The sequence below is a fragment of the Staurois parvus genome, unplaced genomic scaffold, assembly GCF_062004578.1.
Source record: "Staurois parvus isolate SC_StPar_1 unplaced genomic scaffold, SC_StPar_1.0 ptg000715l, whole genome shotgun sequence".
Classification (NCBI taxonomy): Eukaryota; Metazoa; Chordata; class Amphibia; order Anura; family Ranidae; genus Staurois; species Staurois parvus.
In genome coordinates this window covers 410,267-435,774 of record NW_028318511.1, presented here as the reverse complement: position 1 = coordinate 435,774, position 25,508 = coordinate 410,267, and the positions used below count along the sequence as shown (strand labels likewise).

Genomic DNA, 25,508 nt, shown 5'->3' with positions numbered 1-25,508 from the left:
AATAAAATGGTTTGCTTACAATGCTGTACACACAGGTGAGTTTGCGCTGCTTTGTTGTGCATCAAAAGTTTTTCCCCTTGTCACTTTTATCATGCTTTGCTGCATTTCAAAATCCCCCATAAAAGTCTGAATAAGCGCCCTTCAACTGCTGCAGGTGCTGTTGGGGAGCACTATCAGAGTTAGCTTTGCTTTGTTTTGGAGGTATGAGATAATCCCAGGATGCAAAAAGGAAAGACATCATCAGCAGTCACTTCCAGTTCATCTATATATACTGAATACACACCAAAAGTGTCTGCTGCAAACATCACATCAGTTGTGCAGCAAGGAGGTGACCAGGGATTGGACCGGACCATTTAGCAAACAGCACATGTGGTGCACAACATGGGATTGCTATAGTGGAAGGTGAGCAGGGACTGGAGAGAAAGGACTGAGTAGCAGAGGACCAGCAGGGCAGGGGGACTAGAGCGGGAGAAACTGGCAGATGTCATATGTGGTGCACAGCATGGGAGCAATATAGCCATTAGGAGAGAGAGAGAGAGAAAGAGAGAGAGAGAGAGAAAGAGAAAGAGAGAAAGAGAGAGAGAGAGAGAGAAAGAGAGAAAGAGAGAAAGAGAGAAGAGAGAGAAAGAGAGAAAGAGAGAAAGAGAGAAAGAGAGAAAGAGAGAAAGAGAGAAAGAGAGAAAGAGAAAGAGAAAGAGAAAGAGAAAGAGAAAGAGAAAGAGAGAGAGAGAGAGAGAGAGAGAGAGAGAGAGAGAGAGAGAGAGAGAGAGAGAGAGAGAGAGAGAGAGAGGACTGAGCGACAGAATCAGCAGGGCTGAGGGTAAACCACACAGGGCATTTGCCAAGCTTCATTAACACTGGGGGCAGCACAGTGGCTAAATGGTTAGCACTTCCACGTGGCAGTACTAGGGTCGTTGGTTTGAATCCCAACCACGGCATCATCTGCCTAGAGTTTGCATGTTTTCCCTGTGTCTGCATGGGTTTCCTTCGGTTTCCTCCCACACTCCAAAGACATGCGGGTAGGTTAATTGGTTCCTGTCTAAATTGGCCCTAGTATGTGTATGTAAGAATGTCTGTTATGGACCTTAGGTTGTACACCCCTTGAGGGTTAGGGACTGATGTGAATGTACAATATATATGTAAAGTGCTGCGTAAATTGACGGCGCACTATAAGTACCTGTAATAATAATACTTAAAGTGTTACTAAACCCCGAACCCTACATTCACCATATCTGGTCTCCCACAGTACACAGAACATGGAAATGCTAAATATCTTTTTTCATCAGCAGCTAGAGCAGTCTTGTGACTGCTATCTGTGTCCAGCCGAGCACATGTTAAAGCTTTTGGTAGGACTTTTCATTCTGCTCTAGGAGGATGCAGACCCCCTGACCTCTGTACAGTGCCGATTACATTCACTCACCCATAAAAAAAAAACCCTCTCTAGCAATACACACCAAACAGAGCATGTGCAGAGTGTCTCCACACAATATGTCTTATCAGGAGATAAGAGGGAGGCACTGGAAGAAGGGGAAGATCAGAAGTCAGGATCAAGCAGCATTTTTAAACAATGTATTAACCCCTTAGGTTCCACAGTGAGTATAGCAAGCATGTTTTACTGCATATACAGACTGATTTTACTGTTGTGGGTTTAGTAACACTTTAGAAAACATAAAAAAATGGATGGTAAAGTGATAGGTGCTTTCATGTGTTCTACTAATCAATGCAAGTGTAAATGTGCCCTTAAGGTTTTTTTAAGCTGACCGTGCACTTTTTTCCTCCTCTTTGTATGTGTACATGGAACGGTTTAAATTTCATAACCGCCCTTTATAGCTCTGTATGGATTAACCTTCCTTCATCCCCATAGATTATACTGATATCTATGCTGTTTTTTTTTTTGCCCATTCCATTGTTGATATTCTTATTATTTTCTTGTTATGTATTGTTTACTTTGATATAAAATTCAATAAAGACAAATTTGCCTTTAAATTTCATAACCGACATTACTCAGTTACAATTACAGTTTTTGAATCTGTTAGAAATAGTACCAGATCAGATCACAGGCGTTTTGTTACTCCACGGAACACAGGATTTAACAGTTTCAAAAGTGTACGTTTCAGGAATTCCAGGAATGACAACTGTCACATTTGCTTGTGCCCTAAAACAAAATTTGTCAAAACCATCAAATGGCTGGAGTCACAACGGTTTGATCTGCAGCTACCATGGTGCTGCACATGTGATCAGAGGTTAAGATTGCATTTTCCTTGGCTAAAAAGAATAGGTGGGTTTATTTCTGCTTTAAATCTTTCTCAAGGTGACACCAAGGTAATGGGATTTCCTCCTTATCACAGACAGGGTGCAACAGCCTGAAAGGTCCAATAATCAAATGATCTCATCAGCCAAGAGAGCTCATAATGTAGGCCAGCAATGTTACTACTAAGAGGCAGTAGCTTAAGCAGGCCATATACTAGTAGATATTCAAACAACCTCCTGTACAAAATAAAAAAAAAAAATATTGATTTTGAAATGCGTTGCCTTTTCTAAAAGAAGCACACACACAATTAGGCCTCATTCACATGGGCGTACTCAAGCATACACCCGTGCGAGGGCCAAGTTTGCCTGCACGGGAATGCACAGGTGTTCCTGCGCATCCCCGTGCATTTATTCCGACTAATGTAAGTTGAGAAACAGTGGCAGCACAGACAGCTGCTGGTCCCAATTTCACATCTGTGCAAGTGCCTGTCCCCAAACGCACACTATCAAATTGGGAGAAATGGCTTTGTCTGTGCAGCTGCTTCATCCCAAGTGAAATGAATGGGACATTTGTGCATCCCCATGTGGGCAAACAGAGCCTTCACACATATGCTTAACTACGGTTTGTCAGTAATGCTTTATTGAATCCCTTTATCTTGTGTCATACAGTATGGAGAAGGTTCTTGTTGAATTTCTAAATTTTCTGGTGGTAGTTCCCTTTAACTACTTATGCCAAATTCAGGTAAGTATTTGTGCCCATTTTGGTAACTTAACCAACAAATGTGACAAATTCAGGTAATTCTTAAATCCGCCACTTTAAGAACCTTTTGCTATGGCTGTTATGGATTAAGAAATAACACCAGTTTGCAGATTGGGAAAATGAGAAATGGCATCTCTCTGTATGCCTCAGCGCTGTTCTTTATTAAAGTGGGGCATGGCTGTGCTGGGTAGCCATCACAAAATGTACCGCTGCCCACACAGTGCTCTGTTCAGTACCCCATTCAGCTGTTGGCTGGCAGATTCCTGGGCAGAAAGCTAAAAGTAATGGGGCAGGGGATACGGATGATTTCATTACCCAAATTTGGGTAAAATTTACCAAAATTTGAGTAACTTTAAAATTCTATGGAAGATAATTCTGATACATTGTTGGTATTCTTCAGCTTACATTTTGGCATTTCTGGTTCAAAAATCAGTATAAATTCACAATAAAACACATATAATGTAATGTTACTCACTTCAAATACAATGACAAACACAAGTCTAGCAGCAAAGATATGCCAGAACTGTACAGAGTAACTGTATTCATTATCGGTATTACGGTAATCACGGTACCTGCACAAAGAGCAACAAGGAGTTTGCATCAGCAGATATATATGCAAGGTAGCAGAACAGAGCAATTAGACAAAAAAAAAAGTGACTTTTTTCCCTTAATATTAAAATGATACTGGACCATCGCTAGCATAGTTACCTGCACACAGTGGTATTTGGGTAAATCAGTGGTGAGACTTGGGTCAGTTTCTCAAAGTCGTCAGTACGAAAGGTCGACAGACTCTGATTGATATATCCTGTGAGACAACTGAGAGAAAAACAGTTTAGAGGTCACACACTGATCTCTTCTTTATCTAGAAATGACCACACATAGGACTCTGTACCATAAAGTGTATCCAAGCCTACAAATGTAATATATTGCAGCTTAGATGTGGTACTTGCAAAAGTTGACTTGGTTTCATTTTTTTACTTTCACCTGGTGATCCTGCCAGTAACACATTTGTAGTCCTAGGCCAGTGGTAGTCAACTTACTACAAAGGCAGGGCCTATCACCACCAAAGGGCCGCACATCATTTTCTGTGAATGTAATGCTACAGAAAGCTGACTGACTGCAGACATGCTACAAGAGATGGTCAGAGACTGCAGACATGCTACAAGAGATTGCCAGAGACTGCAAATATGATACAGGAGATGGTCAGACTGCAGTCTCTGACCATCTCCAGTATCATATTTGCAAACACGTTAATTGTCTAAGGACATGCTTCAGGACAGTTATGGCCCCTTTTATGAATCAATGTTCTCTATAGACTCTTTAAAACTATTTTTACCATTTATCTTAGCAAGAGCAATAACAGGATCAGAGGGGGGGAAACAAAAAACAAAAACAAAAAAAAAAACATACAAGGGGGTTGACAGCACAGTAAAAAGCAAGATTGTTGGAAAGAAATAAACCAAACTATTTACCTAATAAGATCCAGTCGAAATAAAATATATTTGTTTTTCATTTCCCTGACCTAAGTATGAGAACACAGAGTAATATCTACAAAGGCCACAAGGGCTGCAGAAAAAAAGCCACTGGGCCACAGGTGGCCACTAAATGGTAGGTTGGGCATCGGTGTAATAGGGTGATTGTGATCTAGGGTGACAACACTACTTCTCCATAGATATGGTACACTGAGCACTGAGTTGTAGGATTACAGAAGACCTCCTCCTCTCCATACTATAGAGAACCAGTGCCCTGTAGTTCACAGAGCTGAACTGATAGGGCAAAAGAGCAATGCTTGAGAGGGCAAAAGAGCAATGCTTGAGATAACATTGCAGAGTGCACAGGTACAGTACTGGATTTCTGGCAGGATCAAAATGTATTTATTTGCACTTCTCAAAACAGATAGCAAAATTATTTCAAAAGGTATATTTAAAGCTGGATTCCAGGAATTCTGTTTTTGCATAGTTACATTGGGCCAGCTTGACTTGATGCAAGTATGCATATCTAATAAAAAGCACTCTCTCTCCAGCACATCAAAAAGGGGTGAATGCCAGGAAAAGGCCAGGGAGTCCAATGAGTTGATAGCCTATGGATACATTCTTGGTGGTGCAGCCCTCCTCAGACTGGGAAATCATCTAAAACTGGAAAGGAAGCACACAGGTGGTGCAAATACCTAGTATATTATCCAAGATTTATTAGAAAAGAAAAAGACAAAAAACACTCACAAAATGAAGTACATACAAAAGCCTAAACACCACAATGATGGCAGAGTGTCAGACTGGTGGTGCACATCTGTGGGGCATCCTCAAATGGAAGTTGGAGGAGCGCAAGGTTTCTAACCAGGGGCAGACTGACCATTTGGAAACTTAGGCACTGCCCGAGGGCCCAGGGTCAGTAGGGGGCCCCATGAGATGCCCCTGGTACCTTTTTCATAGGCTTTTTTGAGTTTGGGCAAGGTCACAGGGGCCCCATGATCCCCTATTGCCTGGGGGCCCCATGAGTTGTCAGTCCGCCCCTATTTCTAACATCTACCAGCTCCATGATGTCGTCATGGAGGAGTGGAAGAGGACTCCAGTGGCAACCTGTGAAGCTCTGGTTAACTCCATGCCCAAGAGAGTTAAGGCAGTGCTGGAAAATAATGGTGGCCACAAAAAAATATTACATCGAGTATTCACCGGCTGGGACTCGGTGATTGACAGCCGCAGCTGGCGACCCAGGTAGGGTGCGGAAATGTAAAATCACGTATATATACACATACACACGTGATTTTGCGTGTCATGCAACATTATACCCATATGAAATTATCTTTTTTTTCCCCTCACAAATAGAGCTTTCTTTTGGTGGTATTTACTCGCTGATGGGTGTTTTACTTTTTGTGCTATAAACAAAAAAAAAAAAAAAAGAGCAAAACATTTGAAAAAAAAGGTTTTATTTCTATTATGTTTGAGGTGATTGTAGCCGTATTAGTGCATTTGCAACAGAAACAATCAAGTACTGTCCGTGATACTTTCTTCTGCAAATAAAAAAAAGTGCAAATTAAAGTATCACGGACAGTACTCAATTATTTCTGTTTCTATTATAAAATTTTGCAAACAGGTAAATTTTTCTCCTTTACTGATGTGCATTGATGAGGCTGCACTGACTGGCGTCACTGCTGGGCAGCATTGACTAGCGCCACTGACTGGCACAGGTGGGCGCCACTGCCGGGCACCGATCATCAGGGCACTGATCATCAGTGCCTTGATTATCGGTGCCGATCCCTGCTCTGACGACTGCTAGTTCTCGGCAATACTTTCCTCATGCTCTGACAGCGTGAGGAAAGTGCAGCAGAGAACCGGCAATTGCATTTCCCAGTGATCAGCGTGTCGTTGGACATGGCTGATCACGTGGTAAAACGCCGCTGTGATTGGCCTTTAACCACATCACGTGATCAGCTGTGTCCATAGGACACAGCGATCATGGAGATCGCCAGGGGCGCGCAGGAGAGCGCGTTCTGGGAGTACGTCATATGTCGGCAACTAGTTAAGGACATTATCTAATCTTCAGGATAAGCTATGTTGGAGTCCTTGCTTGAATCAAACAAACAATGGACTTCAGCTTAAGGCCGTAGTAGTAGCAGTCATAGTAGTAGTAGTAGTACTTTAGAGCCCCAGAGCAGGGTCTCTTTAAAAAGGTAGGACAGATGGACAAAGCCCTTCAGGACACCAGCTGGTGTTCCCTTTGCTAGACCTCCAGCTGACTCCCTAGCACCAGAGGGGGGTTAAACAGCACAGTCTATCGAAGATGCTTTAGGGATGTCTGTACTCACAAGGCCCAATAGCAACTGGATGCCTTCCTGATACTAGACCAGATCTTCAGTAGACTGCCCCTCAATCAACATAGCAGAACCCGGGTCCCAGCATTCAGGCCCTCAGGTTGCATGGCAGTAGTTGCCTGAGAGGGCAACATGCCCTCTCCCATGCCCTGGGAGAGGGCAACATGCCCTCTCCCAGGCTTGGACAATCCTGTACAGGAAAGTCCCATAACTCTGTGCTTACTGAATAAACACAGTTACCCAGCATGCCATCAAAGCCAGTCCCTCTGGGATAGGCTGGGGCTGTATTAATATTCATGCTGCCATCTGCATAACTCCACACCTGTTCTCCAGAAACTTCCAAAGCTTCCCGAATGCAGAGGGAGCTAATAAACCAGACTGGCAGCAGCTAAGCACACAGAGCAGACCTAACTAAATGATCACAGCTCACCAAGTACAGTGAGCCAACTATGCTTTTACCTACCAAATAATTCAGTCGCACTGACGACAGTGTGACACTAAATTTACTCATCAAACCACAAACTAAAGCCAACTAGCTAAACCTAGCACCTACCTAGGACGATGCTGAAATGCTGAAAATGGTACAACAGCAGCAATTCAGTTTCTAAAAGGCTTTGTGATAGCTAAGTAGTTAGCTTTTTTTGATTCTTGACCTATTGGTGTGGGGCTCTCGGCAGAATTCCAACCAATAATGCCATCTATGCAGACTTGGCATGTTCTCCCCATAGTTGCAAGTTCCTCCAGGTGTTCTAGTTTATTGCCACAATCCAAATCCATAAAGCTATTTGACTGGCTTTTCACTTAAATTAACCAGGGTTAGAGAGTGTGTGGCTGTAAGTGTAAGGAAATGTTTTAAGCAAGAACCTCTACAAACAGATCAATGTCCTAGTAAAACATGCTGCAGCACAAATAGAACAAAAGATAACCTATTCAATCCCTATTATCTATATCCATGTTTTTTTTTTTTGTTTTTTTTAAAACTTCACATCTTACTCAATTTCTGCGTCTCCATTTGCGCAGGGTCCATATTTGTATCTGTATACAAGCCGAGGAATGAAGTCAGATGTGATGGCTATGATTAGGCCATTCGTAATAACGGCCAAAACTCCTACTCCTTCAAGGACCTGCAGCCAGATACCTAAGAAAAAAACAAAAGCATTCACCGGGCCAGTGTTACTTACAGTATATAAGATTAAAGAGCAAAGTACAAAACACACGTAGGGTTTTCACATGACAAGAAACCTGTTCTTGAGGTTTAATGTGTTGCTGAAAACAGACATATTTGATCATTGTTACTAGTCTACTTCCCCCTCAATGGATTTTAGATGGCTACCAGTTTCGTAAATCCATCAAATAAGTCCACAAATGCTTTACTGGCCATTCAATCAAGATTTAGGCTGAATTCACATTAATACATTGCAGTAAAAATACATGTTGCATTGTGCAATTCATTTTGAAAGGCACCCCAATGCATGCATGTATACACACACAAACAAGTACTCTATGTATTGTTGTGCACTACATTGGCAAAAATAGTGTGGGTGCAGTTGTTTATCCACTGAAGTGCCTTAAGCACCCATTTAAAATGGACTGTGCTACTTTAATACAACACACCATGATTCACAGACACATGTGTAATAATACATGTCAAAGTGTGAATAGTCAGAGCATAGCTACATTTAATATTGAGTCATAAATCACAATGAACAATTAAAACAAAACAAATCTTACCAATATCATTTGCTTTCCTTGGTACCAGTCTACGCTGTAAACGGGTCATTTTGATGGCATCCAAGCGGATCTCCAACATATTGTTTATGAAGGCAAGGAGAGGAGCAAGAGGGAATGCAGCCACAAAGATTGTTGTGAAACTATACTGAATAACTAAAAAATAAAATAGGAAGAAGGCCAAGTGAAAGATTGGATGACAGAACTGCAACAAAAGAAACCAGTTACATGCCATGGCTGAGACCTACCCATTTCTAGAAATTCATCGAACAGACTGAATATGTGAACTTTGCCCAATCTGTAATTGTCTTTCCAGGACTCCATTGTACGGTCCTCAGCACCCTGTTCACTATGCACCCTGCTTCTTCGATCCTTCATCTTACGCAGCTTGTAACTAATAAATCTGCAAATCGGAAAAAAATAGCAAATATTTTGGTAAATATTTTTTTTACAATTGCACATTTGCTTTCAGCAAATAATTGTAGTCAAGCAATGCTGAGACAAATAGCTCACAGACTTCATTTCTGTGATCACAAATCCAAATATATCAGCTAAAGTGTCATTAAACCCTCATTATGAACAGCATGTAATACAGCATTTACTCATTAGTTTTACACAGTCACTATGGGATTCATTTGCTGTATTCTTCAAAAAAACAAAAAAACAAAAAAACAAAAAAAAAACTTGGTTGATCCTGCTGTTCTCCATTTCCCCATTCTGTTCATGTCCCCAATTCAGTTGGGGATTTTGCAGAGCAGTGTTGTCAGCTAGTGCACATGCTCAGTTTTTGGTGTATTTGTACCCTGAGCATTTCCTCCCGATTACATCTGAGCAGCCCATGTGACTCTCTCCCCCTCCTCCATGAACACTAACGGGGGCTTCACCTCCCTGTTATTCTTAAGACATAGGTTGTAGAGACGTGACCCAGCCCGTGACTGGCAGAAATCTGCCTATACCATGGTATTTCCAAAAATAATAAAATATATTTCATTTCAAATATATATTTGTATGGCAATTAAAAAAAGTTTATATTAAATATTTTTACTCTTTATCTGAAAGACTTTTTTTTTTCCACTTTGAACATGTGGTAGCAGCAGAAGGACTAGAAGCTCCTCCTGCCACTGTTTCCCTGAAGACAACATGAGAAAGAGCTGGGTCATGTGACAGCTGGATATCCATTAGAAAAAAAAAAAAAAAAAGGATAGTTTTTTTACTAGGATAATTAGAGTGCCATCATTCACATACAGCAAAAAGGGATAATTGAAAAAAAACCCAAAAAACTGTGCAGTATCACTTTAAGCTTTGTAAGTGGTTATTGAACCTCTAGGCAAGTCTTGATTGCTAAACTTACTAGTCACTTTTTAACTTCTATAAAAATGTATTACAGGTGTTTATATAGCACTGACAATTTATGCAGCACTGTACATAGCATCAGGAATTTAAAATCTACAGTATGGTCCCAATCCAACATAAATACATGGGCCAGCTTGGACAGGAGTCAATTAACCTACCAGCATGTCTTTGGCGTGTGGGAGGAAACCCAGGGGAAACCCAAGTAAGCATAGGAAACATGTACAAAACTCTGCAAGGTGTTTGTATATATTTTGTTGTTTTATTATGGTCAGAATTAACCCTTTCGCTGCCATAGTCACTTGTGTATTTTTCACGTTTATAAATAATTGTAGGCATGAAGATTAGTTAAACAGTATATATTTTCTGAAAGCAGAGACCCTGGGGAATAAAATAGTGGTAATTACATTTTATTTATTTTAATGTTCACATATACACACACAATATTTCCTTAATTGTGTATCATATGCTGTCAGATTCTGCATATAGCCCTACAGAACAGACTGTGCACAGTCCACATGTGCTTTATGGCTTCACTGCAAGCAGGAAAATTTTAAGTTATACGAAAAGACAGTTTAACCATTGATACAGCTACAAAACGTATAAATACTGAAATCTACTGGTTGAAAATCTCTCTACTGAATACTGATGTAGTTGTCGCACAAAATACATGAACACTGTATTCCAAAATGTGCACATTTTTATTGTAAAAAGTACACTAAAAGTTAATTTAACTACTTCTGGAAAAAAATTACTCCATGCCCCAAACATATATATTTAAGGAGAGACCCTAAGGAATAAAATGGAGGGTGTTGTTATTTTTGCATGTCACACAGTATGTATTTAAGCAGCGATTTTTCAAAACGCAATTTTTTTGAAAATTAAATTAATTTGAATGCAAAAAAAAAAAAACAAAAACAAAAAAACACACAACAAAACAAAACTGTATATAACCCATTTGTTGGAACGGTATAAAATATGTTGTTATGTTAAGTACATAGATACCCAGCATATCATGCTTTAAAATCACGGACACATGGAATGGCACTAAACTACAATACCATAGTCGACGCTATAAAAGAGTTACAGAGGAGGTCTAGCGCTAGAATTATTACTCTCGCTAGCACATTTGTGGCAATACCTTGCACATTTTACATGTGTGTGATCAACGTATGCGTTCACCACTGCGCAAAAGCATGGGGTGACAGGAGCGCTTTAAAAAAAACTTTGTTATTTTTTATTTTCACGCAGTCTTATTTTTTACACAAGAAATGTAAACATCTCTTGTGATAGAAATAAGGCAGTGACAGGTCTTCTTATGGAGACATCAGGGGTCTATAAAACATGGGAACACACACACACACACACGCACTTTCCATGAACAAAACAAATGGCAGGGTTTATATCTGCCAGTGCCTGAAGGAATGTCATGACATAGCTACTGGATCAGATCCTGAGCTCCCTGATCGCACGGGAGAGGTGCCAATTTGGGGGGGGGGGCACAGACAGGTAATCGCTGGCTGCAAAGAAAGATTCTGGGATGATGCCTGTAGCTGCGGACATGATCCCAATATCTCCAAGTCCAGGACATCATATGACTTCCTATTGGAGGGAAGTGATTAAAAGGGACAAACACATATATTGCTCAGACTTTTCATAAAATATAAAAGATGATTTTGCGCCAAATAGATACAAATGTCAAGACTCAAAATTGTGTGTGCCCATGAAATGCGACAAACTGATACCCTAAATTTTCCATAGGGGATGCTTTAAAGGCCTCTACAGGTCATCAGTTTAGAGTTAAGCATATATATGATGATCGGTTAACATATGTAGCAAAAAAAAAAACCAAAAAAAAAAAAAACCAAAAAAAAAAAAACACAACATTTTGTGTTTTTACCTTTGTATCTGTGTGTATGTCGGGGTGGGTGTTATGAGGTTCAGTGTAACTTTATTCCTTTACACCTTTTCATTAAAACTGTATTTCACATAGGGGGTAAATGTACCAGGGGCACGTGGACAGCTGCTGGATAACCTCCCCCTTACAACTGATAATCCGCTTGCCAGATTTGTATACAAAATGCCTGCTGCGGCTACTGATATATATATATATATATATATATATACACACACACACACACACACACACATACATACATACATACACACACACACACACACACATACTTTTACCTGGTAAATACAAAATATTGCAAATATAAACATATTAATATTTTGTATTTTTCCGAGCTACCAAATTGAGCTTTAGGCTTCTTTCATATGCTTCTAGTAACTCCTTCACTTTCTTGTTCTAAAAAGCCTGTTTACAGAGGGCAGTAGCTCATGCTGAAATGTTCATATATTTGCAAATTGAAGTCTTCCAACACCATTTTCAGTTTTTACTGAATTCTGCGATGATGCCTAAAGCGTGGCTTATCAACATGGCATATTCAAAGCAGTCACTTCCTAGGTTCTCTCCAAGGGAACTTGAAAGTTCACTCTTCATATGTGATGGCGATCATGTGCAGGTTGCTATTAATTACATGTAAAGGTAACTTTAAAAACAGGGAATATGCAGACCCTCAACTAGTGACATCCATGTGCAATGGAAAAGATCAGGAACAGCAGAGAGACAATAAAAAGGACTTCATGATCTACACTCTACAGTGTGTCACCAATTCTGGCCATGGCAAAATAATAGGTAAATGCATGGCTATGTGGACATGACAGCATAAAGAGTGCAAAAGAAGCATTAAGAGTGCAGTACTTACGGGGACAGAAATTCCACACAGTTACTAAGGGTTTGTTTCAGTACCATGATGATAGACATCTGTATGAACAGGTCAGTGATGCAGCCACTCGGGTGACACTTGGGGAAAAAAAAAAAAAGAAGAGCAAGAGAGTCAAGGACCAGTCACATCTCTACCTATATAACCATATGAGCCAAATCACTTACTTCTTCCAGTCTCCAGTGTCCTGCAATACGCACATAGTTTCCTGGGTGTCCATTTATTCTGTTTTTCAGAAAAGAAATATGAAATTAGTTCATTATCGATATATCTTTGCTGGGTCAAGTATAAAACACAGCCCTGGATGTGGTCCTTATGCTTTGCATGAACTGATCATCTCCTTCTCTAGGAGCGCTCTGTAGCACTATTTAAGCTGCACTATGGCATGGAGTCCTTTCTGCTTTGTCTACTACATTCCCTGAAGCATCTTAACTATTCCTGTGTTGACTTCCTGATACCAACTTGATCTGCCTTGACCCTACCTGTACTGACCCCTGGCTTGTCTCTGGATTTCGTCTTTGCCTGCTCCTTCTGTTTATCCACCCATCTGCCTACTATTACCGACCCTGGACTATTAGTCTGTCTGTTGTATTGTACTCTGATTTGCCTGACAGCTGCCCACCCGGACTGCCTGACCCTGCTCTCCTGCATCTGAACCTGCTGTCTTGTGCCGGCCTTCTGCTCCAGTCTTCCACCAGCACAGCCTGCTCTACAGCAATGCAAACACTGCTCTCCTGCAACAGAAGACTAGCCAGGCACTCGGGCCCACTCCGAGCTCAGGCGTTCCTGTCTCTTTGCCAGGGCTCCTGACCTGGAGGTTTAAGAGAAGTGTACCTCCAAACGTTAGGCTCCACCACCAGGTACATTACACACCATACAGTCACGGTGCTTTTCTGAGCCAGATTTAAAGACTATGCCCCACTTAGGTCCAGGGCTTTTTCATTGTGACTAGAGAGGTAACACTGTGACATCATTACTGGTGTTATCAGTATTTTAAGTTTTGACAAACATCTTTAAGCCAGACAGAGCCAATACAGTCATCCCCACCAGCAACAGATCACTGCAATAGTTATATTGCATCTATCGTTCAATGTGATCAGCAAGCAATAGATGAAATATATCAATACAAAAGAACAAAACCAAACAAAACCTCCCACCCCACTGACCCCTAAGATGTAATAAATGCAATGTGCAAATTGCATGAATATTTGCTCATGCAAACTTACACTATATCATTCAACAATTCTACCTTTAGAAACCTGTGTAAATGGGACCATTGTACTGATTTCCACCAGCTGAAACCCCACTGTATCTGTAGGTATTCCAATGTAAGGTTAAAAAAAGAAAAAACTAATCCTAAACAAAAAAAGGTACCCTAGAGTTGTTTTAATGCAACCTTTCATTTGCCAATGTTTAAAGAAAATTCTGCCAAAATAAAAACCTAAAAGGCTAAAAAAATGGAAAATAATTATTTTCAAGTCTGTCCCCAGAGACCCAGTTTTTCCCCAGTACTGCTACCATGCTTGTATAGCATAGGCAAGGTGACAATCACATGTCACCAACTACTGTTAAGGGGGGCAGTAGGCACCTTCTAGAGGACATTGTTCAAGGTGGACACGAGTTGTTGATTTTGACAAACCGTAAAATAATGCGCATATCAGTGGCAGTGCTGTGTAGTTTGCTGAAAGTGACACTAAAGGATATACCCATTTCTCCTCAGTTTAGAAAAAAAAATCCTAATATATTAGGTCAGACTACAAAAGTAAAAATTAATCTGATGTATAATTGACTAGTCTTGACCATAAAATAAAAAAAAAAAAAAAGAAAAAGAAGTATGCTCCAAGATATTAAAGCATATTTAAAAACGCCCAAAAAAAGCTATATATATTGCTTACTATTTTTAAATGTTGCACCTACATTAATTTTTTTCCCCCCCTCTACATTTTCACCTGGTATTCCATGAATAATAGTTCCTGTCCATTCATGACTACAATAATTTCTTCACTGAATCTAAGGAGGGAGCCATGGTTGTTGCACAGACTGAACTTCATGCAATGGAGATGAACAAAGGCTGACATGTTTGATGGATTGATGGGACTAGTAGTTCACACAAAAATACGGTTCATTGTGCTCTTTTTTTTTTTTAATCTCACAACTTTAGTTACAAGGGCTCTGTGTTTATGGCAAGATCATCAGGTATTTTCTTTACCCATTGACAATTTCTTGTGAAAAAAAAAATGCAACTGCCAGATCTAAGGACTGGTAAAATATACATATACAATGGTAGGTATGTCATGTAAAAACACTTAACTGAGCCTGTTATGATGTGATAGGAAAAAGGAGAAAAGTAGTTTAATAAATGTTACCTTCCCAAAAAGAATGCCACATAGAACAGAGATGAGAAGTGAGTAACAAACTGAAATGTGAACACTTTGGAGGTGAAGCTGTTTTCTCTCTCTGTAAAAGTCCGTGGTTGCTCTATTAAAAAAAAGAAAAAAAAAAACTAACATGAAATAAAATTGAAATGCCGTCATTCATGTATTCAATGCCTTTGTTTATCTCCCTATATTGATCTTTGTCCGTTTAGTTGTGGTAGTGTAGAGTGGAGTCTGCGCTCTCTTTAATTTTGCCTTTTTTCTGGCCTTCTCTGGACACTTTTAGAAAAGGAGTTTTTCCTGGTCAATGCCAAACTCCTTCTTAAAATGTTAGTTTGCCTCTAAATTTGACTTCCGAGCGCTGTGCCACCTTCCGTAATAAGCAGTCACAAAAAGTGTCCCACAAAATCAGAAAATTAGATTTGAGGGACTTCTGTACATAAACCATATATAAAAAAAAAAATACTTCCAAGTTGCCATATTGCAAGGAAGGAATACATGCATTTTTTTGTACTTTTGTTTAAAATTGTTAAAGAAAGAACAATATTAATGGTAATGCTATGCATTAAGTAACTTTGTACAAGTAAAAAATGTTGCTAGGTAAATAACATATATAGGCCTATCACAAGGTACCCATAGATAAGAGCTCTTTCTGTAGTTCTGTTGGCTAGGTGTTTCTTCTGAGGTCTGAAGGTGCCCATAAACATTTCAATTTTGAACAGATCACTGGGGAAAATATCTAATGCAGCTTTCTCAGCCAGGGTTCTTCTAGAGCTGGCTTTCTGAGCCAGGGTTCTGCGAGAGGACCCACACAATGGTTTCTACCCAATGGTAGTTTCAGTAGCTCCCATGCAAGTTACTCTTACAGTGGATTCACATCCGCGAAATGGTGCCTTGAATTGCCCTAATACCATCAGGCAGATTGATCGGCCCAGAGTTACCCTTTTAATTCTGGCAAATGGCATTACCAGGAGCACAGGCAGATGTGCAGCTGTTGGGAAAAGCAGAAAGTATACATTAGGTATGCTATTGGCACTGTGGAAATCAAGGCTGACCACACTGTCACACCTGTATTTCATGGATTATATTTCTGGCCAGCACTAGGATGGCCCAGATCTCTATACAGTACTAGTGACAGCTACGACATGCTATTTGCTCGAAATACTGCCCATCACATTGCACAGCGACTGTTGCAGTTGTAGTTAGCAATAGCACTATAGCTCCAGCTATCACTTTTCTACCCACTAGCTAAAGCAGTGTACTTAGCAGTTGCAGCCCTCAGAGCCTCCTTAGTCATGTATGACAAAGCAGTGCAATGCAAATGCTGGACTTTACCCAGTAAAGCAGGGTTTCCTGACGGGGGTCCTGCAACACTGTACAAATGAATATATTTTCCACTGAACACCAACACTGTATCTGTCAAGCAGCAATGCAATGTTTCTGCTGAGCTTTAAGATATTGTTAGGGTTTGCCCTGAGCACCAATGTGCGGTTAGTGTTTCTGCTAAGCACCAATGCACTGTACGGGTCCTTTCACACGGGACTTCCATTTTTTTTGATCAGTTCAGTCATATTTTTCCTAAAGAAAAATGGATTCGTTTTTCAAAAGTATACATCAGTTTTTTACATCCACTGCCAATGCAAAAACAGACTGTCCGTTTACAGCAAGTGTACAGTTTTTCATCCGTTCCGTTTATTAAAAAAAAAAAAAAAAAAAAGGAGAAGGAAGACTGAACAAAAATAGGGCTTTCTTCCGTTTAAAAACAAAAACGGATGGCAACAGATGATCATTTGCTTACCTATTTTCATCCATAAAAACATAGCCTGTTTGAAAGGGGTCTAAATGTTTCCATTGAGCACTAATGCACTAGTGTATCAACTAAGCACCGATACACTGTTAGCATTTCCACTCAGCACCAATGCAAGGTTAGTGTTCGTGCAAGTTATTCATGCTTTTATTTACCATCATATCTACAACTGACTGATCACATCAACATCTCATGAGCTGTAGATCAGAAAATCTCAAGAGATCGCTGAGACCTCAATATTGTTTTAACCAGTTCCCATCCAATCTATTGTCGAAGGAAGGTAGAGTGGGACTTTCATTGTTCCTAGTGGACGTCATACGCACGCTGTGGCGTGATATGTCATTGACAGCCAATGGCTGATCACTGTACCGGCCCACCCACTGCCAGTACCATGTGATCGCTGTGACAAATCACTGCAGATCACATGAACGTTGTAAACAATGAATGGCTTCCTTTCATGCCATTCATTGCTTACAATTGCGTTGCTAGCTGTGAATGGTCCTAGAGATCACATGGTACAGACAGGGCCAGTCACAGCCTATCTGTACCATGTGACCAGCTGTGGCTAATCACAATACCTACTGAATGAAGTAAAACTGGCTGTTGTCAAAGGTATAAGCAATCAGGGAAGGAAAAAAAAAAAAAGAAAAAAAAAAAAAAAAAAACCACACAACACACTTGCCATGCCTCTTACTAAATACCTTGGTCATTTGGGGGGTAATTGTACTGTCCTGGCATTTTTGTGCCTCAAGAAATTAAATAGGTGATCAGTACATCAAGACTGATCACTTTTTCAGATATATACACCATAGTTTGTGGACTCTAAAACTTTCCTACCAACTAAATAATAAACACTGATTTGGGGTATATTCAAAGAAATGTAGCAGAATACATTTTGGCCCAAATTTATAAAGAATTATTTGTTTACTATATAATTTAGCAAAGAAAACTTTTTTCATTTATAGTGCAAAAAATAAAAAAAACCCAGTTGTGATTAAATACCACCAAAAGAAAGCTCTATTTGTGTGACAAAAAAAAAGGATAAAAATGTCATATGTTCACAGGGTTGCATGCCTGTGCAATTGTCATTCAAAATGCAACAGCAATGAAAGCTGAAAATTGGCCTGGGCAGGAAGAGAAGTGAAACTGCCCTGTGTTAAAGTGGATAAGAAATCCTTGAGCATAAAAAAGGTTGGGAACTGTTGCTCTAGAGGTTGCTGGGGGTTCCTTCAGCATTGGCAAATAGATCTCCAACCTACACCCACCACCAATATTAGGGACAGATATTTCCATTGACATCCAAAAGGTAGAAGGTACTTCTATGGTAACCAACAATGCAAGGGGGTACTACACTGACAACAAATGGAATGGGGCAGTTCTCCATTGATCTCCAATTTACAGGGAAAACTATACTCACCACCAATGTAAAGCATACTTCTATTGACCACCAATAGAATAGGTTGTATTGACAACCAGTGTTCAAGAGCATTTTTACACCGACCATCACTAAGGGTTGTTCAGGTAGGTGTTGAGTACTGCCTTGGAAACCCTATCAGATTGGAAAACCATTATCGCTTTATTGGTGTATGACATAAAACAGCCAATCAAGCAATGCTTCCAAACCTGGTGGAGTTTTCAAGACTCTCTTCATGCACACAGTGTTCTTCACCTACCTCCATACTTTTACACTTGAATCGAGGACCTCACTCTGAGGACCCTCCACCTACCCATCACCAACAAAGTCTAGTGCTACCCAATATGTACACTATACTAACCACAGTAAGGTGGCATTTCTCTTCCAACATTCAGCATAAGGGTGTATTTCTCTACTGACCGAAAATGTAACCAATTTTCATCTGTGTGACTTTTCAGTCTTTTATTCTTTATTCTCATGATTATCAATGAAAATACATTTTTGTGGTATAGAGCAGGAGGGTGTTGATAAATGATTTCCTGTGGGAATCAAATACGCTTATATATTCTTACACTTGTGTTTTCTTTAAAATTTCTGTAGCCAACTGTTCATACTAATGTACCTTAAACTGCAGATATAATTTTAGTTGGGGTTCTCCAAATTCTAAGGATTTGTTTCAAAGGCTGGGGTATAGAGTTGAGAAAGGTGGTCTAATAATGGGAGTGACCTTTTTCATTCCTATTGTACTCCCAGTATGACAATGGAATTCAGGTTTCTGCTTACACCTACATCCACACTTCTGCAGGGAGTTTGGTTATTCATAGCCATGCACAGACTTGTCTCCTTCACCCAACACATAAGAAAGTGACTCACCTAGATTACACAAATGAGTAGACACAACGCGATTCACCTGCACAGAGAAGTAAATACATATGATAAAGATGCTACCATAGCATATTTAACAAAAGCAGACTTCATGTAATGTGTTCTCCAGTTTAGTTTTGTAAAGAGCAGCTCCAGTAACAACTCAAATCAATCACTTGAGTTAATGCAATCTAGCAATTGAAACCAAATAACCACTTTGCTAAATATATTACTAATATGAGTTGATATAATACACCGTAATCTGATCAAGAAAAAAAAAAAAAAAAAAAAAGTTAAAAAAATGGCAACTGTAAAGGTTAAAAAGTATATGTAATTGTTAGGCCCCTTTCAGACGGGGCAGACCTGTCAGCGGATCCGCCTGCTCAGCAAGGGATCTCTCCACTGCTCCCCGCTGAGCAGACGGATGACAGGTCTCCGCTGCTGCAGAATGGACGCAAACACTGCCCGCTGTTTTCTATGGGGTGGTCTTGTGGGCTGATTTACTTAAAGTAGAACTAAAAGGCAAAACACTTTGGATAGAGTGGAGAGGGATTAGACCCCCCGTCAGGTTTTTATTACTGGTACAGATAATAGTAATGTTACAAGAAGGAGAAATCAGAGTCAAATGTATAAAAGTATACAGTCCATGTGGGATCCAATATGGGAAACTGATGCTTCTGTTAATTATGACAAGCGTATCCTTCCTATATTCTTGTTAGTTTTTATTACCATTGCTGAATTAAAGGATACATTCACCTTTTGCACATAAACAATAAAATGCAAATTTTTTTTGCAGGTAAAAAAAATGTGCATTTATTATTTTTGGCTGCAGGAGCCTGTAAACCATTTCACCAGCGATCAGCAAATCGCTGGTGCCATGCAAGTCTCCTGCAGACCTGTCAGTATATCTGCTTGCCCATACAGGGGGTATCGGGGCCAGTCCATTTGTAACAGGTTACACCCATATTCAGGGTGTATCATGTTTCAAAAGATGAACTTCTCCTTTAAATACTTAAATTCTCTGCACTTAGACAGTGCTTCCTTCTCTTTTGCAGGTTTGTATTGCTGTGCGCCCCCCCCCCCCATTAGGGAGATTCACACTCTCTATTTGTCCTGTATACCATCATTGAAAGTGAAAGAAAATCCCAAGTAATAGAGGGGAAATCTTCCCATGGGGGACACTGGTTCTAGTGACCTGGGGGTCCCTAATTATTTTAAATTGCAGGGATTTCCTCTCACTTTCTATTTTGGCCAATGGACAGGAAGTGAAGGGGAATCTCCCCAACCTCAATGTTGTCTTTTTAACTTTTGTTGTTTTTTTGATACGCCATGTGTGTCCTATGAAAGCAGCTTCCTTTCATTGATATTCCAGTCACTTTTTTCTTTTGCATTAATACACTGCTCAAAAAAATGTAAGGAACACTTTTTAATCAGGAGTATAGCATCAAGGCAATTAAACCCCTGGGATATTGATCTGGTCAGTCAAGTAGCAGAGGGGGTTGTTAATCAGTTTCAGCTGCTTTGGTGTTAATCAAATTAACCACTTGCTTACTGGCCACTTCTACCCCCCTTCCTGCCCAGGCCAAATTTTCAGCTTTCAGCACTGTTGCACTTTGAATGACAATTGCACAGTCATGCAACACTGTATCCATATGAAATTTTTATAATTTTTTCCCCACAGACAGAGCTTTTTGGTCATATTTAACTGCCACGGGGGGGGGGGGGGGGGGTATTTTTTGCACTATAAATGAAAAAAAGTTCTCTTTGTTTCTATTATAAAAGTTTGTAAACAGGTAATTTTTCTCCTTCACTGATGGGCACTGATAAGGCGACGCTGGTGGGCATTAATGACGTGGCACTGATAGGCGGCAATGATGGGCACTGACTGATAGCACCCACTGGAGGCACCGACAATCAGTGCCTTGATTATCAGTGCAGATCTCCCCTGTCACATCTGCCAGTTATCGACAATACTTTCTTCATGCTGTGACAGCATGCAGAAAGTGCAGCCGATAACAGACAACTGTATTTACGCTGTGATTTGCCTTTTACCTTATCACATGATCAGCTGAGTCCATATACACAGCAATCACAGACGGCGCCAGGTGCGCGCCACTGGGGGCGCGCAGGGGGTGGGTTTTGGGAGGACATCCATGGACGCCCTCCCAGAACTAGACAACCGCACTGTAGCCATCTTTCAGCTATAGTGCGGTTGGGAAGCGGTTAACAGGTGCACTAGATGGGCAACAATGAGACGACTCCCAAAACAGGAGTGGTTTTACAGGTGGAGGCCACTGACATTTTTTTCTCTACTCATATTTTTTGACTGTTTTTCGCTAGCTTTCCATTTGACTATGGTCAGTGTCACTACTGGTAGCATGAGGCGATACCTGCACCCTACAGAGGTTGCACAGGCAGTCCACATCCTCCAGGATGGCACATTAATACATGCCTTTGCCAGAAGGTTTGCTGCGTGTCCCAGCACAGTCAAGAGCATCGAGGAGATTCCAGGAGACAGGCAGTTACTCTAGGAGAGCTTGACAGGGCAGTAGAAGGTCTTAAGCCCATCAGCAGGACCAGTATCAGCTCCTTTGTGCAAGGAGGAACAGGATGAGCACTGCCAGAGCCCTACAAAATGACCTCCAGCAGGCCACTGGTATGAATGTCTCTGACCAAATAATCAGAAGTAGACTTCATGAGGGCGGCCGGATGTCCTCTAGTGGGCCCTATGCTCACTGCCCGGCACCATACAGCTCTATTGGCATTTGCCATGGAACACCAGAATTGGCTGGTCTGCCACTGGCACCCTGTGCTTTCCACAGATGAGAGGTTCACTTTGAGCACGTGACAGACATTAAGGGATCTGGCCAAGCAGTGGAGAACGTTATGCTGCCCGTAACATTGTTCAGCATGACTGTTTTGGTGGTGGGTCAGTGATTGTCTTGGGAGGCATATCCGTGGAGGGACGCACAGACCTCTACAGGCTAGACAATGGCACCCTGACTGCTAATAGGTATCGGGATTAAATCCTTGGACCCATTGTCAGACCCTAGGCTGGTGCAGTGGGTCCTGGGTTCCTCCTGGTGCATGACAATGCCCGGCCTCATGTGGCCAGAGTATGCAGGCAGTTCCTGGAGGATGAAGGAATTGATACCACTGAACGGCCCCCACACTCGCCTGACCTAAATCCAATAGAACATCTCTGTGATATCATGTTTCGGTACAACCGACACCGCCAGGTTGTACCTCAGACTGTCCAGGAGCTCAGTGATGCTCTAATCCAGACCTGGGAGGAAATAGCCCAGGACACCATTCGTCATCTCATTAGGAGCATGCCCTGACGTTGTCAGGCATGCATACAAGCACGTGGGGGCCATACAAACTACTGAGTACCATTTTGAGTTGCTGCAATGAAATTTTAGCAAAATGGACTAGCCTGCTGCATAATTTTTTACTTTGATTTTTGGGGCATCTTTGAATTCAGTCCTCTTTAGGTTCATAATTTTCATTTCCATCAAACGATGGGGCATCCTTACATTCCTAACACATTACCCAGTCCATATCAGTATAGATATTCAGCATATTTTTCACCATTGAGATCTGATGGGTTTTCAAGTGTTCCTTTAAATTTTTTTCAGCAGTGTACATAAGCTCCAGGGACCGCACTGACTTTGTGAGTTGGCAGTTCTACAAATTTAAACCATTTTACCTCTCTTTATTAGCACTAAAAACTGACAGGGATTCAAATCTTTTTCCACTGTATCCATTCCACTGGATATCACGTCAGATAAAAATACTGAATTGTTTCAGGAGTAAAATACCTCACATTTTGATTAAAAACGCATGCTTTATTTTAGTAGGGATTTTTTTTATAAATTGCAAAAAAAAGTTGAAAAAAAAAAAAAAAAAAAAAAAAGTTATTTTATCTCAGGTTTTAAGAAGAAAATAACTTTGTGAATTGAGCCCTGTATCTGGGGCAACAGTCAACATAGATGTCCTACGATACTAGGAAATATACTAGGACAGCATCCTGTATCATTTAAAACATTGGAGGAGACTAACCTTGGTCATGATGACAATGGTAAGGTAATGAAGTACAGCTCCAGACATAACTGCAGCTGTGTTAGCATGTTCCTTAAGGAGGTCCCAAGAAGAGCGCATAAAGATCACAGTCACCACCACCCGGTATACAACTAGGGCCTGTGCTATACCAACCAATATGGCAATCTGCAAGGTAAATATTTTAAAGACGGTGATGATGAGATAAGCAGCAATATATGAAAAAGTGGTTAATTTACTTGGATAATATATTAAGACAATATATCGGCATTCCATACCATGACAGCCACTCCCAGTAGAATCAAAGTGGAGCGTAGGTAAGAATGTTGGTGTTGCAGGATCTGACATTCTGGATTATTAATCAGCTCTAGAGCCAGCTCCTCCTGCACAAAACACATAGTGGTCAATGTTCACACCATGAACATGCAAGAAAAGTTCTCTGTGCATAGAGTACAAAACGGCTTTTGTCCATTTTGTACATGCACTACACCTTATGATAATCCCGAAACAAAAAAAAAAAAAAAAAAAATCTGTATTTTCTTCCATATTCACTTGATGGCTCCATTTTATTGCACATGCACATACCATGAGAAGCATAACACCGTAATTATAGCAAATAGAGACATATATAGTCTTTCCACGTGGTACTACACAGGGGCGGACTGACCATTTGGAAACTCAGGTACTGCCTGAGGGCCCAGGGTCAGTAGGGGGCCCCATGAGATGCCCCTTGTACCTTTTCCATAGGCTTTTTTGAGTTTGGGCAAGGACACGAGCCCCATGATCCCCTATTGCCCGGGGTCCCCATGAGTTGTATACATCAAACCGTTATACCTCATCCTCGTCCCAACTGTACAGGTTCCACCAAAACACATCTCTTGCTCTCTGCCTTTTCCACAGTTCCAAGAACACAGTGGCTAAAATACAAAAATACACACATGACATTAGGTGGTTAGAAATGTCTTTTTTCAAAGTATATGTATTTATTGAAGCATGTTTTTGGGCAATAAAATATAGTATGTATAGTACTTATAAAACCTACCAAGGAACTAAGAAAGCCCAACAGGAACTAAGACAATACCTGGCTATATGAGTAGGTGGGAAAGGGTTCAATTAAAAAAATAAATAAATAAAAAAAAAAAAAAAAGAGAAAGAAGAAGATGCAATGTCAAGTATAGACCACCTCCTCCAGCTAAATCATGGCATATAGACATGCATTTCTAATGCTTGCTGTAGACACTGTAGTTTTCTAGAGAGTTTAACTACTTTCAACCAGCTTTTGCAAGAACTATTGGATGGATCAGGACTTCCACAATTCTTCTTGATACATATAATTGTTGTTGGTAGCTTGCCTTGATCCATTCAATGGCTGTGGTGACTTAGGCTGGTGTATGTGGCCCAAAGAAGGGAGAAATGAGCTATACACAGACACTGCTCGAATTTCAGGGCAATTCCTGTTGGTTGGGTCAAAATTGGATCAGTGTATGGCCAATGTTCATTCAACTTATGTTGAAGTAGCTTGCTGGAAAACTGTCGGGTGATCAGCCCCTGCACATCCAATCAAATTCAGGTGCTATTTGGATATTCTGGTGGTCGGCTGCCAGAATACAATGGCCCAGTAGCAGAGATTCATCTATCCATCCATCCATGCTTTGAGTGTGGATGGAAGAATAAAATTTCTTTTGTATTGCACGCAGGATGGAGAGAAAAAAAAAGTGTTTAATATTTGCAAGTCAAAAGCAGCCATATTAGGTTTTGTATTTGTGCATAACTATCTGTATGCATAGTCAGTACGCACGTGTTAAAACGTCCATATTAGTTATGGAGGAATTAAGCATTTAAAATGTAGGTCCAGTCAAAAGTTTGATTTATTTATGAACAGGGTGAAGTGTTAGAACCCATGTCAGGTTTTTATTGACATCTGGGACACCGTTAGAGAGATTTCTCCTCATTTACCATCTCAGTGACAAAGGTTTCCCCTGACAGTAAGTGCGTAAAGCTCTGCAATATAGACAGGGACACAGATGCCACAAGACACATTTGTGGACATCTATAGTTTGGCAAAAGCACATTGGCAATTGTAATGGCACAATACAGGCACTGGATAATGACTGCTAAGGTAGCACCCCTGACACTCCAAAGGCAGGATGGCACCTCCAGAGGCAGGGGGTGGGCTAGCATTCACCCCAGGACTGAGTGCATGGCTAAAATGTGGGGACCGAGAAAGAATATTGGGTGCCACTTTGGTCTTTTTAGAGTTTTATTAAGGAGGTGTCCAGCTTAACAGTGTCAAAACCTTTAAAA

The 25,508-nt window shown here is 40.6% G+C and overlaps 1 protein-coding gene across 2 annotated transcripts in view; it reads right to left on the bottom strand.

Annotated features, from left to right (window-relative positions):
- The window catches only part of ANO9 (anoctamin 9), a 93,325-nt gene that overhangs the window by 5,565 nt on the left and 62,252 nt on the right, over positions 1-25,508 (bottom strand). For both annotated transcript variants that reach the window (XM_089653516.1, XM_089653515.1), the window contains exons 11-22: positions 24,039-24,121; positions 23,483-23,587; positions 23,208-23,372; positions 19,155-19,191; positions 15,052-15,163; positions 12,853-12,910; positions 12,668-12,765; positions 8,795-8,949; positions 8,550-8,702; positions 7,812-7,956; positions 3,719-3,826; positions 3,486-3,582 (exon numbers count right to left, since the gene is read on the bottom strand). In XM_089653516.1, the coding sequence (XP_089509642.1) occupies positions 3,486-3,582; positions 3,719-3,826; positions 7,812-7,956; positions 8,550-8,702; positions 8,795-8,949; positions 12,668-12,765; positions 12,853-12,910; positions 15,052-15,163; positions 19,155-19,191; positions 23,208-23,372; positions 23,483-23,587; positions 24,039-24,121 (1,316 nt within the window). The remainder of the gene's footprint in view (positions 1-3,485; positions 3,583-3,718; positions 3,827-7,811; positions 7,957-8,549; positions 8,703-8,794; positions 8,950-12,667; positions 12,766-12,852; positions 12,911-15,051; positions 15,164-19,154; positions 19,192-23,207; positions 23,373-23,482; positions 23,588-24,038; positions 24,122-25,508) is intronic.